This window comes from Pristis pectinata, chromosome 4 (genome assembly GCF_009764475.1).
Source record: "Pristis pectinata isolate sPriPec2 chromosome 4, sPriPec2.1.pri, whole genome shotgun sequence".
Taxonomy (NCBI): Eukaryota; Metazoa; Chordata; class Chondrichthyes; order Rhinopristiformes; family Pristidae; genus Pristis; species Pristis pectinata.
Genome location: NC_067408.1, coordinates 89559647 through 89583959, shown reverse-complemented (window position 1 = coordinate 89583959; position 24313 = coordinate 89559647). Strand labels below are relative to the sequence as shown.

General features: G+C 37.9%; 1 protein-coding gene across 4 annotated transcripts in view; it reads left to right on the top strand.

Moving 5' to 3' along the window:
- The window catches only part of dcaf6 (ddb1 and cul4 associated factor 6), a 119788-nt gene that overhangs the window by 47668 nt on the left and 47807 nt on the right, over nucleotides 1-24313 (top strand). For 3 of the 4 annotated variants that reach the window (XR_007956136.1, XM_052013315.1, XM_052013314.1), the window contains exons 11-12: nucleotides 19791-19850; nucleotides 23540-23657. Coding sequence is in view for 3 of the 4 variants with exons in the window: in XM_052013315.1 (XP_051869275.1) it covers nucleotides 19791-19850; nucleotides 23540-23657 (178 nt within the window). In the remaining variant the exon portion in view is untranslated. The remainder of the gene's footprint in view (nucleotides 1-19790; nucleotides 19851-23539; nucleotides 23658-24313) is intronic. The other variant, XM_052013316.1, reaches the window with a different exon arrangement.

The window sequence follows — 24313 nt, the reverse complement described above, 5'->3', positions numbered from 1 at the left end:
ATATTGGAATCCCATCAAAGAAAACAGTATTGAAGCACTTGACAGTATCAGTTGATCCAAAAGACCATGGATTTATGATGGCCATGTTACGTCTGACTGCTGTAGTTCAGTTTTCTGAGACCATTATCATGTCAGATATGGTGTGTTTGTGGGTGATGGCTGTATAGATTTAATTCAAAAAAATCATAAGGTTCTACAGAAGTGATTATTACCAAAAAAAGTGCACATACTTGAAAGTTGATATTTGATGTGGGTTGTGGGGATGAGGAGGAGGTTGTGTAGAATGTAATTAGGGATAGACCCAGCGGTCTGTACTGAAGTCTCACCCAAGTGTGCAGATTACACTTAAATTAGGAAGCATGGTAAATTATCTGGATGAGAGCAAGAAGCTTAAAATGAGGAAAGATTAATGGGAAAACCTTTGAAAGATGGAGCTTAACTTGAGGAACTGCAAGAATTCTACTTTTGATATGAGATCAATTTAACTGGTGAGAAGTTATCTAAAAGTTACTAATGGTTATGCCAAATTGGACTGGGTTTTGAATTCTAATTAAGAAGTGATGAACCATGTTCATGCCTATTAAGAATAATTCCAGACTTTGATGACCACAAGCTTACAAAACATACAAAGTAAGAGGACTGACCAGAAGAGCACTGGAATAGTCGAGATTAAATGTAATGCAGGAATGTATGAGAGCTTTAGTGACGGAACTGAGGCAAGGTCTATGGCTGTTTATGGAGATGGAATTAGGTGGTATTTGCGAAGAAGATATGAAAGCTCATCTTCGAGTTAAATCTGGTTCAGCCTTGATGATAGTTAGGATGATGAATGGGGTCAAGTGTTTAGGAAACAGAATTTGTGGCAAGGATTGAAATCAATAGATTTGAAATTTCTAGCGTTTAGTTGGAGGAGATTTTTGGCTATTCAGTACTGGACAATGGCTGACCAAGCAGCTTGGCAAGTTGGAGATGATCCAGAGATGATGCAATTTAGTAATGAGATGTCAGGTGCATGGAGCAATCTTGTGGGTTGCATTTTCCAATGATTAGTTAATGTTAAAAATAGAAAGTGCCACCAGAGACAGTTGATTGAATTCTGTAAAGATAACTGACTAATTTCTTGCTAGATGTGGAAAAATCAGAATGGTTAATTTTTTGGCAAGACACATATCTTTATTTGTTTTTCTTTGTAAGCATCAGCTGTCCAACTTTCTGTCATCATTTTACATCAACATTCTTAATCAAATTTTCTATTGTAATAACCCACAAGCAAAATCATCAAGACAGCAAATGTAACAGATATCAACACAATGGGAATCTACTAGTTATTTATATTTCTTTAGGTTCAGGATTCTAATATGCCCTCTGTTATTATTGCTCAGCAATAAGAAAGCTCCAGTCATCCTAAATTAAAGGGCATCACTTTATCTTTAAGTTTCACGTATAATTCACAATGGAGGGTCACTGATATTCTTTCTGATCTTTATCTTTTACTATAAATGTTTAAATACCAATGAACTGTTTTGTTTTCCTTTTGTTTTGACTTTTTCTTACATCTAACTTTCCTTTTGCTTCTGTCATTAACTGTTTCTGTCTGTGTCAGAACTAAGAGCTCAGTCCAGTCGATCATCTGGGTAAGTTTAGTCAGTAAACGACTACAGCAGCTGAGCTTTTGAAGGCTGAACAACAGAAACAGCAGGATCTGGCAAAGAAGTCTTCATCACAGTCTGCCTCTGACCATTTCACCCATGAAGGCTCCTCACTGCATCCTAATATTTCAGGTTGCTGTTTGCTTTAAAATCTATCTAGAAACTAGACATGAATTTTTCTATTGATTTCCTTATTTTGCTCCATACTTGCCAGTTAATGAATTAGTTTCTGTGGAATTACCAGTTTAATGTGCTAAGCTTTTTAACAATAATATTCATGAAGAAATGGGTAAGCATAGAAATAAGCAGAGGTGATACTGACAAATACATAAACATACTTGTGGCATTTCAAAATAATTAAAATATGCCTATCTTGTGTTTGCAGGTAAATTCAAATTTTCTTTTTTTTCTTAATGGGTAAAATGATCCATAGTGCCTAATTCTTAGTATAAATAATTTTTCTGATTTTGTTTGAACCATCAGACAATAGTTTCCTCCTTTCAGCAACTATTCAAAATGTATTAAAATTAAAATAGCATTTTGGAGTTGTGGTCTGAAAAAGATGCAGTATTTTTGGTGGAAAGGTATGCTTTTTATTTGTTTGGAATTGTAATCAATATACGATAAAGTAAATGTAAATTGCAACGGGATAAACTTTTCTGTGAAGAGAACCTACGTTTTAACAATCTGCTTAATGTAGAAAAGAACCTAAACTAATTCCTCTTTTACAGCATTAATAAAGAGATTGAACATTTTATTGATAAACCTTGGCCCGAAGTTGAGAAGCGAAAATGTGCAGAATTTAAAAACGCAGGCTTCCTTCCCCAGGAGCTGATTATGCTCTTTTTGTGTCAAATATAAATGCAAGAATCTTTGTTAATTATCTGGCAGGAAAACAGAGCAGCAACCTGATGTGTTGATCTCAAGGATACAATGACTCGCCACAATTAATTTGATGTCTGTGAATCTCCCAAAAACTTCTCCCAATACAGCCTGCTTGGCAATTAAAATTTGTGCAAAAGAGGTTGTTGCTGGAGTTACATTAGAACATTTCCCTGATAAAAGCACTCCAGCTTGTCCTGATCCAAAAGGAAACTAAAATAAAGTTTAAAAAAATTACTGTGCATAGCCTCTTGTAACTTGGGCTGCTCCACCCAGTATATTGTTTCTGTTAGGGTGGGAAAGAGTAGGTAAACCCCTTCATCCATTTTAACTATTGTGCACTTAAATATCCTTGTCACAGAGATTCAGCTTTGTTTTAATTTATACACTTATCAGGATCTAGACATCATTGACAAGGCCAGCATTAAATAGCCATACAGAGTTGCTCTTGAGAAGGTGGACCCGGTGATGGAGGCACTGAATGTTTGGGTTATGAATGTGTAAAAATCAAGCAGACTAATTTGTTGTGGATGCTGTTGAGCTTCTTCAGTGTTGTTGGAGCTGTGCTCTTCCATACAAGTGGAGGATATTCCATTTCAGTCTTGCCTTGTAGATAATGGAATGGCTTTAGGGTGGCAGGAGGTGAGTTATTCACTGCTGGATACCCAGTCCCTAACTTGTGGTAGATACAGTACATATGTGGCTAGTCCAGTTGGGTTTATATTGTGGTGACCCCCTCCTCCACCGTTCCTCCATCTCCATAGGATGTTGATGGTGGGTGATTCAGTGATGGGTAACATGGTAAAGGTAGCTGGTTAGTTTCTCGTCTGTTGGAAATGGTCATGCCTGGCATTTATGTAGCATGTTTGTTACTTGCCACTTATGAGCCCATGCCTGAAGGCTGTGTAGGTTTTGGTGGACTGATTCAGTCACTGAAGAGTTGGAAATAGAATTGAACAGCCCTACTTCTGATCTTATGATGGAGATTGATGAAGCAGCTGAAGATGGAACTCTTACAGCAAAATCCTCAGGCTGGGATGATTGATCTTCAACAGTCTTCTTCCTTTGACTCCAGCTATTGGAGTATTTTCCACTTTGATTCATTGACTTCAGTTTTTACCAAAGTTTCATGTCAAATGCTGCATTGATGTCAGGGCAGTCAGTCTCCCTGCTCCACTGGAATTCCGCTCTTTGATCCATGTTTGGCCAAGGAGGGTAAGTACTACTTGATAGAACTTTCCATCACTTTGATGATTAACGATATACTGATTAGGCAGGGGGAAGGTGGAATGGCAATTAACCAGATAGGATTTGTCCTGCTTTTCATGAATAGGACATTTCGCATTTCTGGGAAAACTTTCCACATTGTCGGGTAGAACAATAGAACAGTACAGCACAATCTAGGCCCTTTGGCCCATGATGTTGTACTGACATTTTATCCCTGCTCTAAGATCTATCCCGCCCTTACCTCCTGCATAGCCCTCCATTTCCATCATTCATGTGCCTAGATACTATTGGTCGATGCCACTGTTGTAACTTTACTGCAATGGCTTGACGAGAGATGCAGCTATTTCTAGGCAGTTATTCTTCGGTACTATGGCCATGTTGTCGTTTGGTCCCATTGCCTTATTCTGTATCTAGTGCTGTCAGCCATTTCCTGATTTCTTGTGTCGTAAATTCAAATTGTTGAACACTAGCTCCTTCTGATGGTTTGAATTCAGGAGGAGGCTCAGACGTATCATCCATCCATCAAGCAAGTCTGGCTGAAAATGGTTCTGAATGTTTCTACTTTGTCTTTAGCACTCGCGTGCTGGGTCTCATCAGTAAGGATGAGAATGGTCTTGGAGCCACCTCATGAATTAAATGGATTAATTGCAGAATTCATTGCACATATTTGGAAATTAGTGCTCCATATTTTGGATTTGCTTCAGTTTAAGTTGTTCTGTCTGCTCTGCAGCGATGCATTCAATTCAGATCATTGTGTTACATATTGTTGTTCCCAGAACCCTATTTTTTAAATTACATTTTAAGACTCTCACCCGGTGGCTAATGGTGGGTTACCTGTAGTTTTAGCTGATAAGTAAATGATGGGTGTTTTGTGCGCAGAATAAAGTACTCTAGCAAGTGAAGTAGTATAATCAAGTGCAAATTGTATACTTGTGCCGATAGCAATATAGATTCCCTATTCATCCCTGCAAGACCATTAACATCCTTTTTTCTCAGTCTGATTTCTTAAAACTTTCAACTCAGATGATATATTTAAACAAACAATTATTATTTGTTGTGTGCCTTAATGCATAATTCACTATGTCACATGGGTAGCATGATGTGTCTTCTTTTCATCATCTTTCTCTGCAATGAGATGAAGCATTGTGCGTTTCCTGTTATAGAAATTACTCTCAATGATGCTGGTGCTGCCCCTGGTGTTATTAGTGCTGCTGGTGCTACTGCTGATCATTTTTATGATTTCTGGTGCAGGCTGGAAATGGACTCTTTCATCTATTTGCTGACCTGTCTTAGTCTCAAGAATGTATAACCTTGGGATGTTAATCTTACAAATAGACTTTAACTGAGTTCCAGGTGTTAATAATCTGCTTGCCTTCTCAACAACTAGGATCATGATTTTGTGTTGTTTTACTACTGGCCTCTTAGTACTTGAGTATCAGTAGATCATGGTCATACTACCACTTAGTCTTGTGGATGATATATAATCTGCCATTCTGTAGCCAGACTAGCATTTTCATGTCAATCTTTAGTCATGTAGCCCAGAGTGACAGTAAGAAAAGGCTTGGGTCTTCCTTAGTCTCTCTGCATTTGATAAGGGTCCCCTTGATTGTTTAGACATGTCTGTCTACGAAATTACATTCTCTCAGACAGAGTGAGAATGAAGTCGCAACAGTGAACCTGCATTGCTCAATAGTTCTAAATTGTGTAAAGATGAAATGGGGTTGTTTATTGCACATCAGCTTCTAGGGAATCCTTTGGAATGGTATACAACGGACAGGATTCTAATTGCTGTTTTCATTATCAAGTCTTTCAACCTTCCGATGAATGGGAACTCAGTGTAGTAGTCTACTAATATGAGATCCCATTCTTGGTTGCATGTGAACAAATCTGTTGCTTTGATGTGCCATGGTCTTAGTGGTGTGTCAGTTGCCATCATTTCTCTTTTTGTTGTGTTCTTATGCACTTCTCACATACAAAACATACCAGTTCGATAATAAAAACTGAAAATGCTGCAGACACCTACTAGGTCAGGCAGCATCTGTGGAAAGAGAAGCAGTTAACATTTTATGTTGAACATCCTTCATTGAAATAAAGTTCTACTTTTAGTTCAGATTTCCAGCATCTGTAGTTTTTTTGCTTTCATTGCTGGCAAGACCAGCATTTATATTCCGTCTTTAATTGTCCTTGAAAAAGTGACGGTGATCTTTTGGTGTGTGAACTTTGTACATAGCTCCTACATAGATACCCTTTCACTCTTGTTTTCCATTCTTTCTTGTCTGTTATTTAACTGTGTCAACCCTGCTTCCTTTGCTGGGACTAATCTGAAGGTTGGTTGTCTTCCTTTATCTAGTTGTGATTTCCTATACAGTAAATGGCCTATGTTATAGAGTGCGCTCTTCCTTCCCAATTAAAGCTTTCTACGTATTCGAGTCAGTTGAGCTCCAAATGAATTAGTCCACTAATCTTTCATTTATTTCCTTGAATTTGCACTTCTGGCTGTGTTTCTAAGCTTTGCAAGGGAATTGGTAAAAGGTTCGCCTCAGGGTTTGGAACTCATTTCTGCAGATTCAATGATTCAATTTCAGCTTGAAGTACATGCTGAATTTTTGAGAGATCTTGTCAATACTTTATTCTCTGATTCAACCCTTTTCTTCCTGTCCCCAAGAAGATGTAGCTGACTGGTGCCCTTCAGAAAACTTTTCAGTTTATGTTTTTGCTTATACTTTGGAAACATCTCCATAATGCTATCAGCCTCCCAGTTCATCATGGGTTAGAACTGTGCAGTCATTACAGCCAGCTTTTACACATTGCAGTACAAACCTCCTGGTTATTATTAAATTTTTTGAAAGTGAAATCCAGTATTCAATCCAGCATTCACATTGTTTCATGTGATAAGGAATTTTAGTCACAAGACCATTGTCACCATGTTATATATTGTTCCCAGAGTTCTGTTTCCTAATTACACTTTGAGACTCAAATGTGTAGGTTACATCTGGTTTGTTTTTCAGTTTACCAGCCAGGTGCTGCTGAGTGATACAATCTGTATTTACTCACAGAATATCATGCACCAGTGAATGATGTGGTACAGTGAGTGCGAATGCTTTACGTGCACCTTTAACAATCCAATTCATTCATACAACGATATAACAGCTGTCTGTTTTGGAGTTATTAAAATCCATATGGTCAGTGCATTTAGTAGCATATTTGTAAGGTGCCTACAAATTCTGCTTGTCTGAGGAAAATCAGTAGATAATACCTTTGAGAATATAAGCCAGAAAACGTTATCTTGCACGTTTCATGTTGGTGAAGAGGAGTTCCAGTTTGCATTCCAGGTTGAGTTTTGAAATTATAAATTTGTATCCCTTCCATTAAGTCTTGGTCCACTTCATTCCACTGCTAAGTTGAGGACTGTTTTAGGGTATAAACTTCATTTTCACTAACAGCAGCAACAGTACAAAGTAAAACTGATTCCCCTGTGCCATAGTTGGAGTTAAAATCATTTAACATTATTTTAGTAATTAGAGCCTTGCAATTTGTAAATGTTACTTTTTAAAAGCTAATTCTTGGTATGAAGGCATCACAGCAAGACAGCCATTTTATCCTGATCCCTGAATTCCATTGTACCTAGCTGTGAGAGTCACAACACAGCGATGACATTAAAGACCAGAAGGATGACAGCGTACATCCCTGAGGACATCCGTGAACCATTTGAGGTGTGGCACTTTTGTTGCAGCAGATAGTTCTGCTGCCTCAAAGCTCCAGTGACCCAGATTCAATCCCACCCTGTGGTGCTTTCTGTATGAAATTTGCACATTCTCCTTGTGACCACATGGGTTTCCCCAGGTGCTCTGGTTGCTTCGCATATGCCAAAGACAGTGCAGGTGGGTGATAGGAGAATTGGACAGTTGCTTATGGGCATCAGAGAGACAATAAATTACAGGGAAGTAAGTGAGAGAATGGGATTAATGAGTTTGATCTGAGAGCCAGCACAGACTCAATGGGCCAAATTAATGCCTCCTATTCATGAGGAAACATGAAATAACTGAGATAAATATTTGATGACTTTTTGAACATTTTTTACTGGTTTTTAACTAAATTCAAATTGTTAACTTGCCTTGGTCAGATTTGAATTCATGTTTCCTGAATTATTAATCAAGCTCACTATAATTTTGTAGTGCTGTTATGCCTTTTATTTCACAGACAGGATATAGTCATCATTGGCAAGGCTAGCTTTCATTGGCCATCATAGGTGGTGAGGAGCTATCCTGCTGAACTGTTGTTGAAGGTACCGTTAATCAGGGAATTTTAGCTTTCCTTCATTGACAATGAAGGATCAGCCCTATATTTCTAAATGGAGATGGTTTATGAGTGGGAGGGTAATTTGGAGGTACCATTATTCCCATATATTTTCAGCCCTCGTGCTCCTGGATTGTACTAGTGAGGGATTGAGAGATTGTTGAAGAAGCCTTGATGAGGTGCTATAATACCTCGTGCAGACTGCCACACAGTGCACCAGTAGTGGAGAGAGTGCGGCAGTTGAGATCACAACCGATCAATCATGATCTTACTGAATACAGAGCATGTTTGAGGAGCCAAGTCTTCTAATCCTGCTCCTAATTTATATGCTTGCGTCAACCTGTTCATCGCAGCATATCCATCCTCTGACCTGCTCTTGCAGCCGCAATACTTATGTGGATGGTCCTGTTGTTTCTTGTCAATGGCAACATCCCAGGATATTAAGGGATTCAGTGACAATAATGCTGTTGAATATCAAGGGAAAATGATTACTCTTTCTTGTTGGCATGGTCATTGCTTGTATGACGGAAATTATTACTTGCCATCTATCATCCCAAGCCCCTCGTGTTTTCTAGGTCTTGCTGCATGTGGGCATGGACTGCTTTATTATTTGAGGAGTTGCAAAAGGAACTGAACTCTGCTCAAACATCAGCAAACATTCCTCCTTCTTGCATTATGAATGGAGAAAGGTGCATTGATGAAGTAGCTGAAGATGGTTGGGCCTGACACTGCCTTAAGGAACACTATACCGATGTCTGTGGCTGAGATCATTGGCTTATAAACTGAACATGACGTGAACATTGTTGGTGAGTAAGCGCACTTGGTAGCACACTTTGACAACTACTTCATCGCTTTGTTAAGTCAGTTTTCAAGGACACCCCTCTTGATTGTATACCACTTCTATCATTTGGACATGATGTACTGAGGGATGGTGATAGAAGAACTGGGTTCTTAGATGAAGTTAAGAATTTATGAATATTGAATATATAACTACTATACAACTCCTCTACTTATGACATGACCGTAGATGTAATTGAGGAGGATTTTGTAAGGTTACCTGAACTATGTGCATCCTTGTCTCCATACCCAATACTTGGGTCAATACCAGGTCCATCTGGTCATCTTCCTTTTTTTGTATGCTATGAACTGTCTCACACTCTGATCACAGTGCCAATCCATTCAATGGTCTGAGATGTCAATTGGAGAAACAAAGTGGTTGCTGCAACAGATGCTAATGGACAGTTGATGTGATGTGTTCCATGATCTGAGTCTCATCACAAGCATACCTTAGGTTATCTAGCATCTTCCATTTGTGGAGCAAATACCCTCATCATCCCTAGCGTTTGTACATTCTGTTAAGAGCTGTTCAGTTTTCAGGAAGGTCAGAGGCTCCCAGGGCTGCTCCCTGTTGACCATACCCTTCTATCACTTGGGGATTGTGATGGAGGAATTGGATTATTGGATAATAGTTAGGAATTTGTGTATGTTAATAGGTCAGGCTGTAAAGTTAGTATGAGGTATTCCAACATTGGATGTATGCCAAAATCCATTCCACTTGGTCCCTCTTGGTTAGAATTTGTTCTGAAACACCAGTTCTGTGCTGAATATTAATCCCAATAAGTGTCATATACTGGGGACTCTAACACAAGTCCTGAACTTGCTGATTGTTTTATACCAAAGAATATCCCTGCTATACCTGTGCTAATTTGGATTTATGTTTTTTAAATAATGTAATTTAGGAATGTTTTTAAATTGCTTTTTGGGTCATTGTAATTAGTTACAATTTTTAAATAATTTTGGGGATTGTTTTTAGTTGGAATTGGAATTGTTTGTATTGAATGCTGCCAAATATCAGAGAGATTCAGGGTTTTTTGACAAAACTGACAGCAGGAAACGTTGTGAAATGTGGACTGGGGCTGCTTATGGTCTACCTACGTAATGGTAGTACATCACTGAAGGTCCTGCAGCTCCACGGGTTCTTGTCATTTAGGATTGGTGCTGTTTCATGCAGCAAATCAACATTAACAGATCTGGAAAGGTCAGCTGTGAAAGTGGGTGGCTTAGCTTTGACCGATAGTTCTTACCCATTGATTTTTATTGCCGTTTAATAATAATTGAGTGGCTTGGTAGATTGTTTCGAGTCAACCATATTTCTCTGGACCTGGATTGGTGTATAGGTCAGATCAGGAAAGCACAAAAATGTTGTTCCCCCAAGGACTGGATGAAATTTTATCACAAGTCTGGTAGTTTTGATGTTTAAGAGAAAATATGGAACATGATTGCCAATATTGATATAATTGATTTCTATTCTATTTACTTAAGTGAAAATGAATTATTTTGGCCATTACTTGTCCAGAAAAATAACCACCAACTATTTCTAAAATGAAAAACCAAAAATATCCTCACCTAGAAACTGGATTGCACCTATTTTGTGTGTGCTAAAACACAGTTGCATTTAGAGCTGATGTCCTTTTGGGTTCCTGCAAAATGTCATGAAATTTTCAAAATGATATTTAAATCACTGAAGTGGAACATGCAGGATTCTTGAAAAGACCTGCCCTAATTTGGTACATCCACCAACACTTTGCTGCACAATTATCAAGGAAGTGTGTAAATCCTTAAAGACACACTCTTCACTGGTGGCCAAATGCTATCAACACTTTTTTGGCAGCAGTGGAGGTAGAGGGACAGGAAGACTTCTTCCACATTCACTCAAAGGGACATGCAAGTCCTGGTCAATGATATACATGTCCAGAGGAAGGCCTCCCCATGGAGGTGGGGTGAGGGGTGTGGTCAAGAGGCTCACAAGGCCTTCCATTAGAAGAACCACTATACCTTTACCACAGTAATTTCTTCCAGGATTGATAATTCTTGCAAAATTCAGCAATGTAGGCTTACACTTTATCTCCTCTGTATACCACTGTAGACATCTGCAGAGTGGGGACCCACAGAGCAAAGTGTATTTTTAAGTGCAAATTCTTTTTAAAAAGAAAATTCTCATCAGGAAATACAGTTGTAGTAAATCATTAAAGTAATTGGAACAGGATTCAGTATTTAAATGTTATACTCAGTGCAAGAGGACAAGATGTGTGTGTTTTGTTTTGCATTATCTGGGTTTCCCATCTGCTTATTGGTGTACAATCTTGGTGATAACATTTGGAATGTCTTGAGGGTTACTTGGCTTGCATTGAGTACTTTGAATCAACTCTTTGTCATGGTTAAAAGTCCTTGCTGATGGCTTCCCTCCTCTGCTCGACTGGCAGATGTACAATATCTGTGGATGCTGAGCAGGTGCATCCTTCTGGAGGCTGGCTTCTCCTTGCTCCTGTGGTTCCTCAGGCTTGGGATTTTCTTACAGATCTTCTTTTGACACTGACTTTTGTACAGCATGCAGCACACAACAATGAAGTCTCCGCATATGCTAGATGTATATTGCATGGTGACCCATGACTGATACTCACCTTGAAGAGACCAATAACCTTTTCCATAAAGGTCCAAGTACAGGGTCTTGACCTGAAATGTCGACTTACACCTTTTGCTTCACAGGTACTGCTTGACTCTGATCTCTTCCAGCATTCTGTTTTTTTTTGCAGCCTTTTCCACCACACTTCTGGTATTTGCTTGGCATACATTGCATCTGTGCTCAGCTGCTTTGGTTGGATAGAGCATAAGTGTGAGTAGAAAGGAAAGAAGACAGGAGTCTTTTTCCCTCACAGAATACATCCTTCCAGCAGTGCTGGCCACTGAAAATGTTCAGCATTGCAGACGTCCTTAAGATAAAGGGGTCAGGTATTTCCTGGAAATATGACGTTCACTGTGAGGAAATGCTTCTTCTGATCCTTTAAAAGCTGTACACAGAGGCTGTGGAAATCTTTCCTGTTACTGAAGAACTCTTAGTTTTTCATGAGACTTCCTTTGGGCACATGAGTGCAGGCAATGACTGCTGTGTTCATGGGAAGATAAAAATACTGGTGAGTCCTAGTGCCTAAGATCCCACCTGAAGTGCCACTGAAACCAAAGAATACAGTGCCTGGGTGAACTATGTGGTGCTATGGTGAGCAGAATATTGGGACACATGGCAGAGATCTGCTGCAGCCACTTGGAAAGATCATGTGATGATGTTGACCTTCAAGGAGAGAGTAGTCTGGGCATGAGCATGGCTGAAGTTCTTTCCCTAGAATATCAGATCTAAGTGACATTAGCCTTGGAAAGTCGGATCCATCAAATGTATTTTTTAATAGAGAAATAGTAGGATGTAGTCTCTCTGCAGACTTTTTGGGAATGGGGTCTTCACTGATGGGCATTTCCTTTCTTCCTGCCCTGAGGTACCGGATCCACCCTGAGTAGACAGGCGTAATTATAATAATACCTTCACTAATGAAGTTCTGCTGGCAGTGTCATGACTGAGGCGCTAAATGAATGAGTATCTGGTCGACTGAATGCTGGAGAAAGAAACTTTCTGTTAGTTTAAGCAAGTATACTTTGGAATGTACTCAAGCAGACTGCAGTTAGTTGTGAAGCTGCCAGTCAAGAATACCAATGTCAGCAGAGTAACCCTATTAACCGCAAAAAGAATGACAAACAATCTTTTAAAACTATGCCATAATACTTGTAGTTTGGAGCTTTGATCTCCAATTTTTGACAGGCAGAACTGGACATCACATGAATACTGGCATTATTAGATGATTTCTGATGTAGGGAAATGATCATGTGCAGTAATATGGATTACTCAAGAAAGTGTCTAGCTTTACAGTTAATTCAATTTAATCTGGAATTAATGGCTAGTGGGGTCTAGTCTATATGAAACCCAATATTACACAAATACCACCTGAAATATAGGCATTACGCAATCCCATTTCTCAACACATCTGTAACTGCAAATCTCTTTATCATTTGTACATTGAGGTTTCAATGTAAGGCCAGCATTTATTTCCCATCTCTAATTTCCCTTGAGAGTAATGGCAAAAGGGCAATAGGTAGAGGTAGCTGCCATGTTGAACTACTGCAGTCCTTCAGGCAAAGGAACTCTGTCTGTGTCTTTGCAAAGGAAGGGTAAAGATTTAAACAATGATGATGAAGGAGCAGCATACATTTCTAAGTCAGGAAAGCATGCGAGTTGGAGGAGGTGGTAGTGTTCCCATGTGCCTGCAGCCCATGTCATCCTTAGTGGTGGAGGTTTTGAGTTTGGGAAGTGCTATTGGATTAGCCTAACCAAGTAAACACAAAGCATTTTGTTGTTGGCATAGAATGTAGCTATGGTGCACTGCTGGATGGCATGAATATTTAGGATGGTTGATGGCAATTCAATCACAAATGAGCAGCTTTGCTCTGGATGAAATGGAGATTATTGAGTGTTATTGAAATTCCATTCATCCAGGGATGTGGAAAGTATTTCAAGGCACTCCTGACTTGCACCTTGTAGATGATGAAACAGTTTTTGGCAGGAGATAAGTCACCTGCTGCAGAATACCTAAACTCTGAGCTGCTTTTGTAGCCAAGTAAATAATGGGGTGCATCTGGTTACATTTCTGGGCAATGTTGATTCTAGCATGTTGTTAATGAAAGTTTAGTAATGGAAATGCTTTGAATATCAAGACTAAATGAGTAGACACTCCCTTGATGGAGATGGTGATTGGCTGGCACTTATAAGGCTGTGCTTCCAAGAAAACATAGACTGTTTCACTTTTGAGGGGTTGTGAATGGAACTGAATATTGATGATTGTACAAAGAACATCCCCACCTCTGACCACATACCATTCATAATGCAACTGAAGATGGTTGCGCTCAGGACACTGCCAAAAAGAAGACCTGATGTGATATCCTGGGGCTGAATTGGTTGGACTCCAACAACCAAGGTTGGTCCAGAAGATCAAGTCACATGGGATCCATGGTGAGATGGTAAATAAGATCCAAATTTGGCTTGGCCATGGAAGACAAAGGGTAGTGGTAGAGGGGTGTTTTTCTGACTGGAGGCCTTTGTCTGGTGGTGTTCCTCGAGGACCAGTGCTGGGCCCTCTCTGTTTGTAATAGATGTTAATGATTTGGAAGAAAATGCAGGTGGTCTGATCAGTAAGTTTGCAGATGACCTGAAAATTGGCAGAGTTGTGGTTAACGAGGAAGGTTGTCAAAGGACACAGCAGGATATAGTTCATTTGAAAGATGGAAAAATGGCAAATGGAGTTTAATTCAGAGAAGTGTAAGGTGCTTCACTTTGGAAGGTTGAAAGGAAAGTATACAGTAAATGGCAGGACCCTGAGGACCATTGATGTATAGAGCGATCTTGGGGTGCAAGTCCATAACTCCCTGACAGTGGCAAAACAAGTGGACAGGGTGTTAAAGAAGGCATCTAGCATGTTTGCCTTCATCATTTAGGGCATTGACTATAAAAGTTGGGAAGTTGTACTGCAAGTGTATAATGTTTTGGTTAGGCCACATTTGGAGCATTGTGTGCAGTTCTGGTTGCCACATTACAGGAAGGATGTGGAGGTTTTAGAGAGGGTGCAGAAGAGGTTCACCAAGATGTGGCCGAGATTGGGGTGTATTAATTATAAAGAGAAGTTGGACAAACTTGGATTCTTTTCTCTGGAGTGTCAGAAGCTGAGGGGTGACGTGATTGAAGAATATGAAATGAGAAGCATAGATGGGATAGATAATCAGTCCTTTCTAGGGTGGAAATGTCAAATACTAGAGGGTATAGCTTTAAGGTGAGAGGGGGAAAGTTTAAAAATTTGCAAGGTAGGTTTTGTTTACACACAGACTGGTAGTACCTAGAATGTGCTGTTATTGAAGGCGGTAGAAGCAGATATGATAGCAACATTTAAGAGGCATTTAGACAGGCAGACGTATGAACAAGCAAGAAATGGAGGGATATAGACCATGTGCAGTTTGATGGGATTAGTTTAATGTCGCATCATGGTTGGCATAGACATAGTGGACCAAAGGGCACGTTCCTGTGCTGAACTGTTCTATGTTTCTGTGTCATCACATACATCAAGTAATTTCAGCATCCAAAACTTACCTTAAACTAAAATAAAATTTACAAATCCATTAATATTTTAATTGCTATTTAAAGACAGTTTAAGATAGGGTATCATGTGAGAAATTAACAAAATTTAGATCATCAATCTAGTAGGAGTAAGCAGCTACAAATGTTTCAGTTATTGGAAGTTGCTTTTTGAAGTCATTATTAATGGTTTCAGTGGTTTTATGTATTTCACCCAGCGGTTTATGGAAAAGTCATGAGATTATTCTCTGGCTTTAAGAGAAACCAATGAAGAATTTTAAACTAAAGGTCTGTTTATTTTTATTAAAATGTATAATCTTGGTGTTATTTTTGCTGCTAGTATGGTATGGTAAATATATCTCTGACATATTGCTTACATTTCACACATGGTTTAATCCCATGTAATTTCTCATTGTTTTTAATAAAGCTGATTTCTTTCTATAGATCAATTTAGTCAGACTGCAGAATGGAATTTCACTAAGCAAATTGTAATTTATTTTTGTGGTTAATTAATAATGCATCTTTTCCCATTGATAGAGAAGTTACTTGCCCATAGATTGACTGTGGCCCAATTACTTATGGGGCAGTGGGAATGAACAAGAGCACTTATCAGTAACTCCAGAGTTTAAAATTGTGAGGCTGGTTAGCCACCAGGTGGGAATAGATGGACTGGGCAATAGCAAGCGAATCAGAGGTTTTCAGCAAACAAAATCATCGGAGGTTAGTGTAGAGTGAAACAAGATTGCAGAGTAAGAGGATACAACTCGTGTTTCTTTGATCATTGTTGTAGGAGTTGGAATGTAAGAGATCATGAGTTTAGTGTGATGGGTGGGGATTATGTTCTGAGATTATCAGGTGATTACGGACTCAGTAAAAGTCCCTTTAAGATAGAGAGTGTGTGTGTATGTGTGTGTGGGGCGTGCTTACGTCAATAGAAGATAAAGGACGTAATGACGTTGTTGAAGAAGTCAGAAGAAGGAGAGAGAGAGAGAAGGGAGAGAGACACCAGCCTGCTTGTTTTCTCTATCGATGGATGAGAAACAATAACTGTTTCTGCCACTGAAATCCATGTATGGAAGTTGGAAGTAATCCGGTGGAGTTCACTTTGTTGCTGACCTGTAGAAGGAAACAGGTATTTGTATGTGGACGACCACGGTTCGGATGCTTTTCGGGGTGAGGCAGTCACTACCGAGTAAACACTGGAGTGTCGTTTGGGGTCCATCGTGGAACATTTGGATTTCGTATGTACTCTCTCTATGTTTTTCTACATCTACATCTTATCTTCAGACAACGGTGGTGGTTGAAGAAGCCCTTGCTCATGTTTCACCTTATGGCTTGCAGAACTGAACTTTAAGAACCATTCCGGAACTGGGAGTTTTGGACTTTGTCACACACACACACGAAGAGTTTAGTTTTGGGGTTAACATTCGAGGTTTAACATTTTTGAATTCTAACATACTAACATTTTTACTTTTATTTTACGTATTATCATAAGTAGTGATTAATAAAATAGTTTTTAACACTAAATCATGCTCAGTGTGTTTCTTTTGTTGCTGGTTTGTGACAAAATTGGGGGCTCGTCCGGGATAGTTCCCAAGGTTAACGAGATTCGTCTGGGATCCAATCCAAAGGTTAACGAGTATCGTCTGGGATCGTTCCCCAGATTGACGAGATTTGTTCGAGATTCAATCCAAAGATTTTTGAGGGAGGTCTGATAAATTCTTTTTAATTGGCTTGTGTGTGTGGAAACCAGCAGCAATGGATATTAAGGCATTTTTGGAGTCACCAACCCAAAAGGGATTGGAGGTGGCGAAAAAGGATGATTTGATAAAGATTGCTACAAGGCTAAACCTTACAGAAGTAAAGCAGTCTATGAGAAAGGCAGATATTCAGAGACTGATAGCTGGCCATTATGTGGAAAAGAAGGTGTTTGAGAAGGAAGTGTTAAAACAGTTTCCTGGCAGTGAAATAGCAATTTCTGAGGCACAGGTACAGCTGGCAAAGATAGAGGCTGAACGAGAGCAAAATAAATTAGAGGCTGAACGAGAGCAAACCCAGTTAAAGATAGAGGCTGAACGAGAGCAAAAGAATTATTCCACCATAGAGAAAGAATTACTGTCGCTTGTTTTAGCCTTGCAACATTTCAGTGTATATGTTTGCACCGCTCAGAAACCATTGACTGTATATACAGATCATAATAACCCATTGGTGTTTCTGAGCCGAGTCAAAAACAAGAACAGAAGGCTGTTAAACTGGAGTTTAATTTTGCAAGAGTTTGATCTCAGGATAACTCACATTAAAGGCAAAGATAATGTGATTGCTGATTGTCTTTCCCGATGTTAAATGGGAAACATGTATCTGTACTAATCTGATAGTCTGTAGTTGTGTAGCATGATAATTATTAACATTACTAACTGTATGCGCGGTTAAAATTTTCTTGGGAAAATTTTTTTTTAGGTGGGAGGTGTTACGGACTCAGTAAAAGTCCCTTTAAGATAGAGAGTGTGTGTGTATGTGTGTGTGGGGCGTGCTTACGTCAATAGAAGATAAAGGACGTAATGACGTTGTTGAAGAAGTCAGAAGAAGGAGAGAGAGAGAGAAGGGAGAGACACCAGCCTGCTTGTTTTCTCTATCGATGGATGAGAAACAATAACTGTTTCTGCCACTGAAATCCATGTATGGAAGTTGGAAGTAATCCGGTGGAGTTCACTTTGTTGCTGACCTGTAGAAGGAAACAGGTATTTGTATGTGGACGACCACGGTTCGGATGCTTTTCGGGGTGAGGCAGTCACTACCGAGTAAACACTGGAGTGTCGTTTGGGGTCCATCGTGGAACATTTGGATTTCGTATGTACTCTCTCTATGTTTTTCTACATCTACATCTTATCTTCAGACAACGGTGGTTGTTGAAGAAGCCCTTGCTCATGTTTCACCTTATGGCTTGCAGAACTGAACTTTAAGAACCATTCCGGAACTGGGAGTTTTGGACTTTGTCACACACACACCCGAAGAGTTTAGTTTTGGGGTTAACGTTCGAGGTTTAACATTTTTGAATTCTAACATACTAACATTTTTACTTTTATTTTACGTATTATCATAAGTAGTGATTAATAAAATAGTTTTTAACACTAAATCATGCTCAGTGTGTTTCTTTTGTTGCTGGTTTGTGACAGTTAGTGTAGAGTGAAACAAGATTGCAGAGTAAGAGGATACAACTCGTGTTTCTTTGATCATTGTTGTAGGAGTTGGAATGTAAGAGATCATGAGTTTAGTGTGATGGGTGGGGATTATGTTCTGAGATTATCAGGTGATTAAAAGTGAGGGTGATCGGGGCAGCTTTGTTTAAAATGCAGTTTGGTTGAGGGGAATGTCAATACTCTTCATGCATACACATTGTTGACATTGACCTATTGGACTTGGCAGCTCTGGCCTTCAATTGAGTTTCCTAAATCATGGAAAATATTGTATTCAAATTGCTGACAAAATCTGAGGCAATTAGCCTCATTTAAATATTGTGATTAACAATCCTGCTCTGTAGAGTAATTTATTTGTTCAATGTAACATCAGCTATAGCGAAGCTGATAGAAAATGTGTTTGCAGCAGGTTGGCGTCACGCTTACCAGTTTTTTCAGATTCACCTTCACTCCTCTCCTGTTTGTCACGTTTCCCCCTATATGTAGATAGAAAGTGACTTCACTCTGATCATAGGAATGAAATCTTCTTTATATACTTTAAATTCATAATATTTCTGTAATTTTGAATACTGGGAAACTGCAACAAGAGACTACTGAATTTCTATAAACAAACTTTGCTAACTAGTTCCTATCTGCTAACTAGCCACTAGATAATAGTGTCTGGTATTCAACCAAAGATGTGCTTGATAAGTGTATGCAAATAGCAACCAACTGGGATATTTTACCCTGATACTTAATTTGAGTAAATGGTTTTCATTATTAGAAGAAAAGACAGGTAAAGTAGAACCCTCTCAGTCACTCTGTACAGCTGGGTTGCTGACTATATTTAAGAAGTTGAAATTATTTTGAATTGATTCTCGATGACAAAAGAAATTTAACAAAAGTACATGGCAGAACTGATGGTGTATTGAGAGGTTACAGAGGAAGATAAAGTAATATTAATGGTGACAGAGCTTTCAGATGCCTTGGTCCTAATCTCTGGAATCTTTCCCTAAGATCATTTTCCTCATTTTCTTTGAAATATTTTTATTTTTTTTAACAATATCTTCCAATACCTCAGTGAATTACCCAATCTTTCAATATAAGCATACAGTAGATGTAGACCAAAAGAGGAGCACATTTTTCCCTCTATCATGAACTCTGTAACACTGAAGTTAATTATTGTGCATTTAAATGTTCTAGCTGAGATCTTAATTAGTCTCCTGCATGGTTAAATACTAAACATTCATCATAAGAGCACTATATAATATCAAACAGTAGAAACTTTTTCAGCACAATGAATCAGTTGGAACAGAAATTCATATAGCCTTCGTTTTGACATAAATTGTGTGTTGTATAAATCTTTGAAAAGAAAATTATTTTGTTAATTGTTATTCCAGCTTGCATTCATTATCTCACAGCATAAACCCAAACTTATCTCTTTTTGCAAAAATGAATTTAAACAGGAAGTATTCACAGCTTTGTGGCTTCTTTTTCTTGGAGATTGCAATTAACAGAAGTGCAATTCAATTTTGAAGTTAAATCTAATTTTTGTTTCAGATTCCCCTTCTTCTGTGGTAAACAAACAACTTGGATCCATGTCACTTGATGAGCAACAGGGTGCGTTCAGCAAGAGATATGTGAATTAACACATATTTCTTCATTAATTCCTTTATGATTTCATCTATTGTCTGTAGAATTTCGTTTTTGTTTTTATATTGCCATGATGTCTTGGTTTCAGTGTGGCAAGCTGCTGTCACTCTGATCTATTTTATTTGAATGGGCATTGAGTACATTCCTCTTCCTATTGTTTTGATTCCTTTATTACCTGCTGTGAGAATAACTGAATCAATTTATATACTTAGATTTGTAAATTTGGCTTCAATTTCAAAATGTCCTTTAAAAGAAAAAAACTCCTAACAAAGTATGTATTTCTAATTTTGCACCAATTTTGAGTAGTGTTTCTTGTAGGGTAAACCAAACACAGGGTAAACTAATCTACTGTTATCTTCCTTATGAGTCTTAACTGTGTACTGTAACTTATTCCAACATATTTTTACCAATCATACTCAATATTTAGAAGATGAAATTCACCAGGAAAGGGCATTTTTTATTTTCTCTTTCTTTGGTAGAAACATTTTCCATCCCAGAACAAGAGTGGTATATTAGTAAATTCACTAATTTGGCAAGAACTGTTTTTAATATATTTTAAAATACTTTCAAAAATTACTTTGGTTTCATTGCAAAGGAGAATAATTATTATGCATTTCTACATCACTACAACACCTTTAGTTCAAAAATAAGTTCCAATGCACCTCATGGAAAGATGATCTGACAAAAAATGTATTTAATAAAATTAAGAGGATTGACTAAAATCTTAAACCACTGTATTTTAAGGGACCTAAAAGGGGCAGAGACAGAGCTTAAGGCCTTGATCTCTGAAATTAACAGTCACCTCAAGTCAAGCTAAGAAAGTTGAGAATGTGTAAAATGGCTCAACTTAGAGAAATGCAGAACTTTTGAAGGGTTGTAGAGCTTGGGAAGGGCACCAGTGAGGGAAGGAAATAGAATTCAAGGATGCAACTATTAAATTAGAGGCATTGTGGCACAGCCAGTCAATATATGTCAGAGAATGACTGCAGCAAAGTTCTGGAAAATTGATGGTTGTTAAATATGGGAAGATGTTGGCAATGGGAGCTCTGAAGTAGCAAAAATTAAAAAAATATAAAAATGCTGGAAAAAAAACAGCAAATGAATAAAAGAAAAAATGGCAGTTCTGTTCATCAATTACAGATGCTGACTGATATCCTTTGTATTTCTGGCAAGATCTTTCTGAATTTCAGATTTCACATTTGCTTGCTATTTGAATTTTAATATCCTTTAGGCAAATTGGTATCCTATGATTTCAATTTTCACCTAAATATGTCATTTACTTCAGCAAATTGAAAACGAAGAAAGTAAAGAGAATGATCCACCTTGGGGGTTCTAGAAACACTGGGGGTAATTTTAACGACCAAAATGGGTGCGTCTGGCTGGGCTTGGAAGTAAAATATGTTGAAAGTTTCAAATATACTCAAGCTTGTCTATTTTCAATTTGAATGGAGTTGGGATGAGAGAGAGGCAACCAGACCAAACCCAGGAGGTGGCTTGACTATGAAAACTCTCAAGGAGCCTTCAGGCTTCATATGAATCTGTATTGACAGGCATCACCATCCTCAGAGACTGGAAAGGAAAAGGAAATAAGATGATAGTGATCCATAAGTATCTTTACAATGCCATTTATGGACCAGAAGAGGCCAGGTTGTTTTCTGGTGGTCCAATGAGATCACATTTATCACTTTCTTACCCCAGCTCTCTGCCTGAGCCCTCTGCAAAACTGCTGAACCCCTTCTAATCATTCAAATCCTTCCTAAACACACTCTACCCACAATGTGATGCCACTCAGTTCCCCCACTAACCCAACCCCAAAATTCAGTCTGTCAATCAAACTAGCTTTCAGATATGGAACATGGGTAGAAAGAAAACAGTTTCTCGGGGAAGCCTATAGTTCTAGATGCACTTCTTTCAATAGTTCCCTTCACTCTGAAATCCTATCTAGTAAAAATCATTTACCGAAAAGAGTTATTTATTTGATAATTATCATGCTTTTAATCATTATTGGTGTCTTTGTCTGGATAGATATAGATCTATAATAATGGTAAATGTTCTTTCTTCCATCCCACCCTCTTCTCCTCTCCCTTCCCACAGCATGTGTTATAAAATCAACTAGTTTCATTCTTCCCTTCATTCTTTTTACCCTCTTCCTTTGAATTTCTGTGGTAAGAGAGGTAATTTTAAGATAATTTGGAAAAAAAAAATAAGAAGCAATGATTTGTTTTTCGAAGTGGTACGTTGATTCAATCTTAAATGAACATGTACAATGATTCATATGGCTTCCTGAATTGTAACATTCAGTGATTCAATGCTGCTGGTTAAGGAGAAAATGGTGTTGGAAATTATACCATGTATGAGTGTGATTTAGCTTCCAGAGTAAATGCAGTCTTGATAGAAGCCCCCATCTCTGTAATCAATGGAAAGGAGCTCCTGGCCATGCATGTTTTTTTTAATATTTGCTTTAGATTCTCATTTTTTTTAAATTAAAGCATTTCATCTATTTCCTAACCATGTGTAAGAACTATCATTTTGCTGCTTCCCAGCAAGAGGCCTAGGAACAAAATAAATGACTACTTTCTCCTGAATACTACACATTAAACTCTGAAATTTAGTTTTGTATTTGGACATCTGACCTCAAATGATAATTGTATTTCTGCCTGCATCATTTAGAGGAAATTCATTGGATCTGGAAGAATAATCTTGGGTTCCTTTTCAAATTCTGGAAAAATGTTTGTGCAATGTTTTGGGAGAGCTTATCACTTCAGTAGCCAACAAATGAAGATTTAAACTAGATTGAAATGTAGATTGCATTAACACAGCATACACATTTGAGTGTTTTTTAGTCATTCACCGGATATGGGCGTCACTGGCAAGGCTGGCATTTATTGCCCATCCCTGATTGAACTGAGTTGCTTGCTAGGCCATTTCAGAGGGCAGTTAAGAGTCAACCACATTGCTGTGGGTCTGGAGAGACATATAGGCCAGAGCAGGTAAGGGATGTTAGTGAACCAGACGAATTTTTATGACAGTCTGGTAGTTTCACAGTTACCATTATTGAAATTTGCTTTTTATTCCAGATGAATTTGATTAATTGAATTTAAATTCCCCAGCTGCCATGGTGGAATTTAAACTTGTGCGTGGATTTTTAGTCCAGGCCTCTGGATTATGAGTTCTATAGCATAACTACTATGCAACTGTAGTTCTTAGTTTCACTTCTTAAGCACAAGAGAATATGATTAAGAAACATGCACAAAATAAACCTGGATTCACAATTAATTTTGAGTCAGAATTTAAATATTTGTAATTTAACATATTTAAGATTCTTTTCCCTTTTATCAATGCTTTTTGCTATGTGAAAGGGAGAATCCAAAAATTTGTTTTTTCCTACTTTAATTCCAAAAATGTTTTGCAGTGCTTTTTTGTTAATCTGTTAATTAATCTTATCATAGACTAATTTGGTGAGAATTTTTTGAAATTATAACATTAATAAATATTCATTTTTTATTTTTGTAATTAAATTATAAAATTGTTAATTATAACAGCTGGAACCTTAAGAATTTGTTGATTGTACTGTGAAAAGTGTACTTCTTTTGTAATCTGTAATTTTCCACAATTCTTGTGTAAGGCATTCTTATGTGGGTTTTTAATCTTTGCAGGTGGCAGTACAGATAGTTCGAGTATCAGAACATCAGGCGCTGAACCAGTTCTAAGTTTGCATTATAGTACAGAGGGAACCACTGCCAGCACAATCAAGCTAGACTTTACTGATGAATGGTAAGGATAATATGAATGGTAAAATGTTGATACCTTTTAAAAAAAATGTGAACAATATTTGATTTTAGAAAGAAAAAATCCCTTTTGATCACAGTTAATTTACATTTGAAATGGCAAATTTAAAAGCATTGTTAAGCCACTACATTTTTGTATTTCTTCTACTACAATTTAAATGACTTGTCTACAGGTCTTTCAATTGAAAAGGAGTTCTTCAGCCAGTTCTTCAGTTTGGGAGAAACAAAGAAATTTGACTATTTATCTTGCAGCTGTTTTGACGCCACGAACTGCATTTAGAAATGCAATTAGGAATTGCTTAAAAATAATAGTTATATTTATTTGAAGACAAGCTTCCAGCTGAAAATGTACCAGCTTTTCCAAGTACAAAGTAAAAGAACTTCAAAAAAAAGTACCAGATGCTGACTGGAAATCTGAAATAAAACCAGAAAAATTTTGGAAACACTCAACGAGTTCAGCAGCATTTATGGAAGCAGAGTTAATGTTCCTGTAAAATGATCCTGTTGAGTGTTTCCAACATTTTCCCTTTTTATTACGACTAAGTAAAAGAATATTTTGCATCTTGTTATTGTATAAATTGTTCAGTATTCATTTACTTAATTTGTGTAATTGTTGAAGTAACTGAAAGAGGAATGTCTACT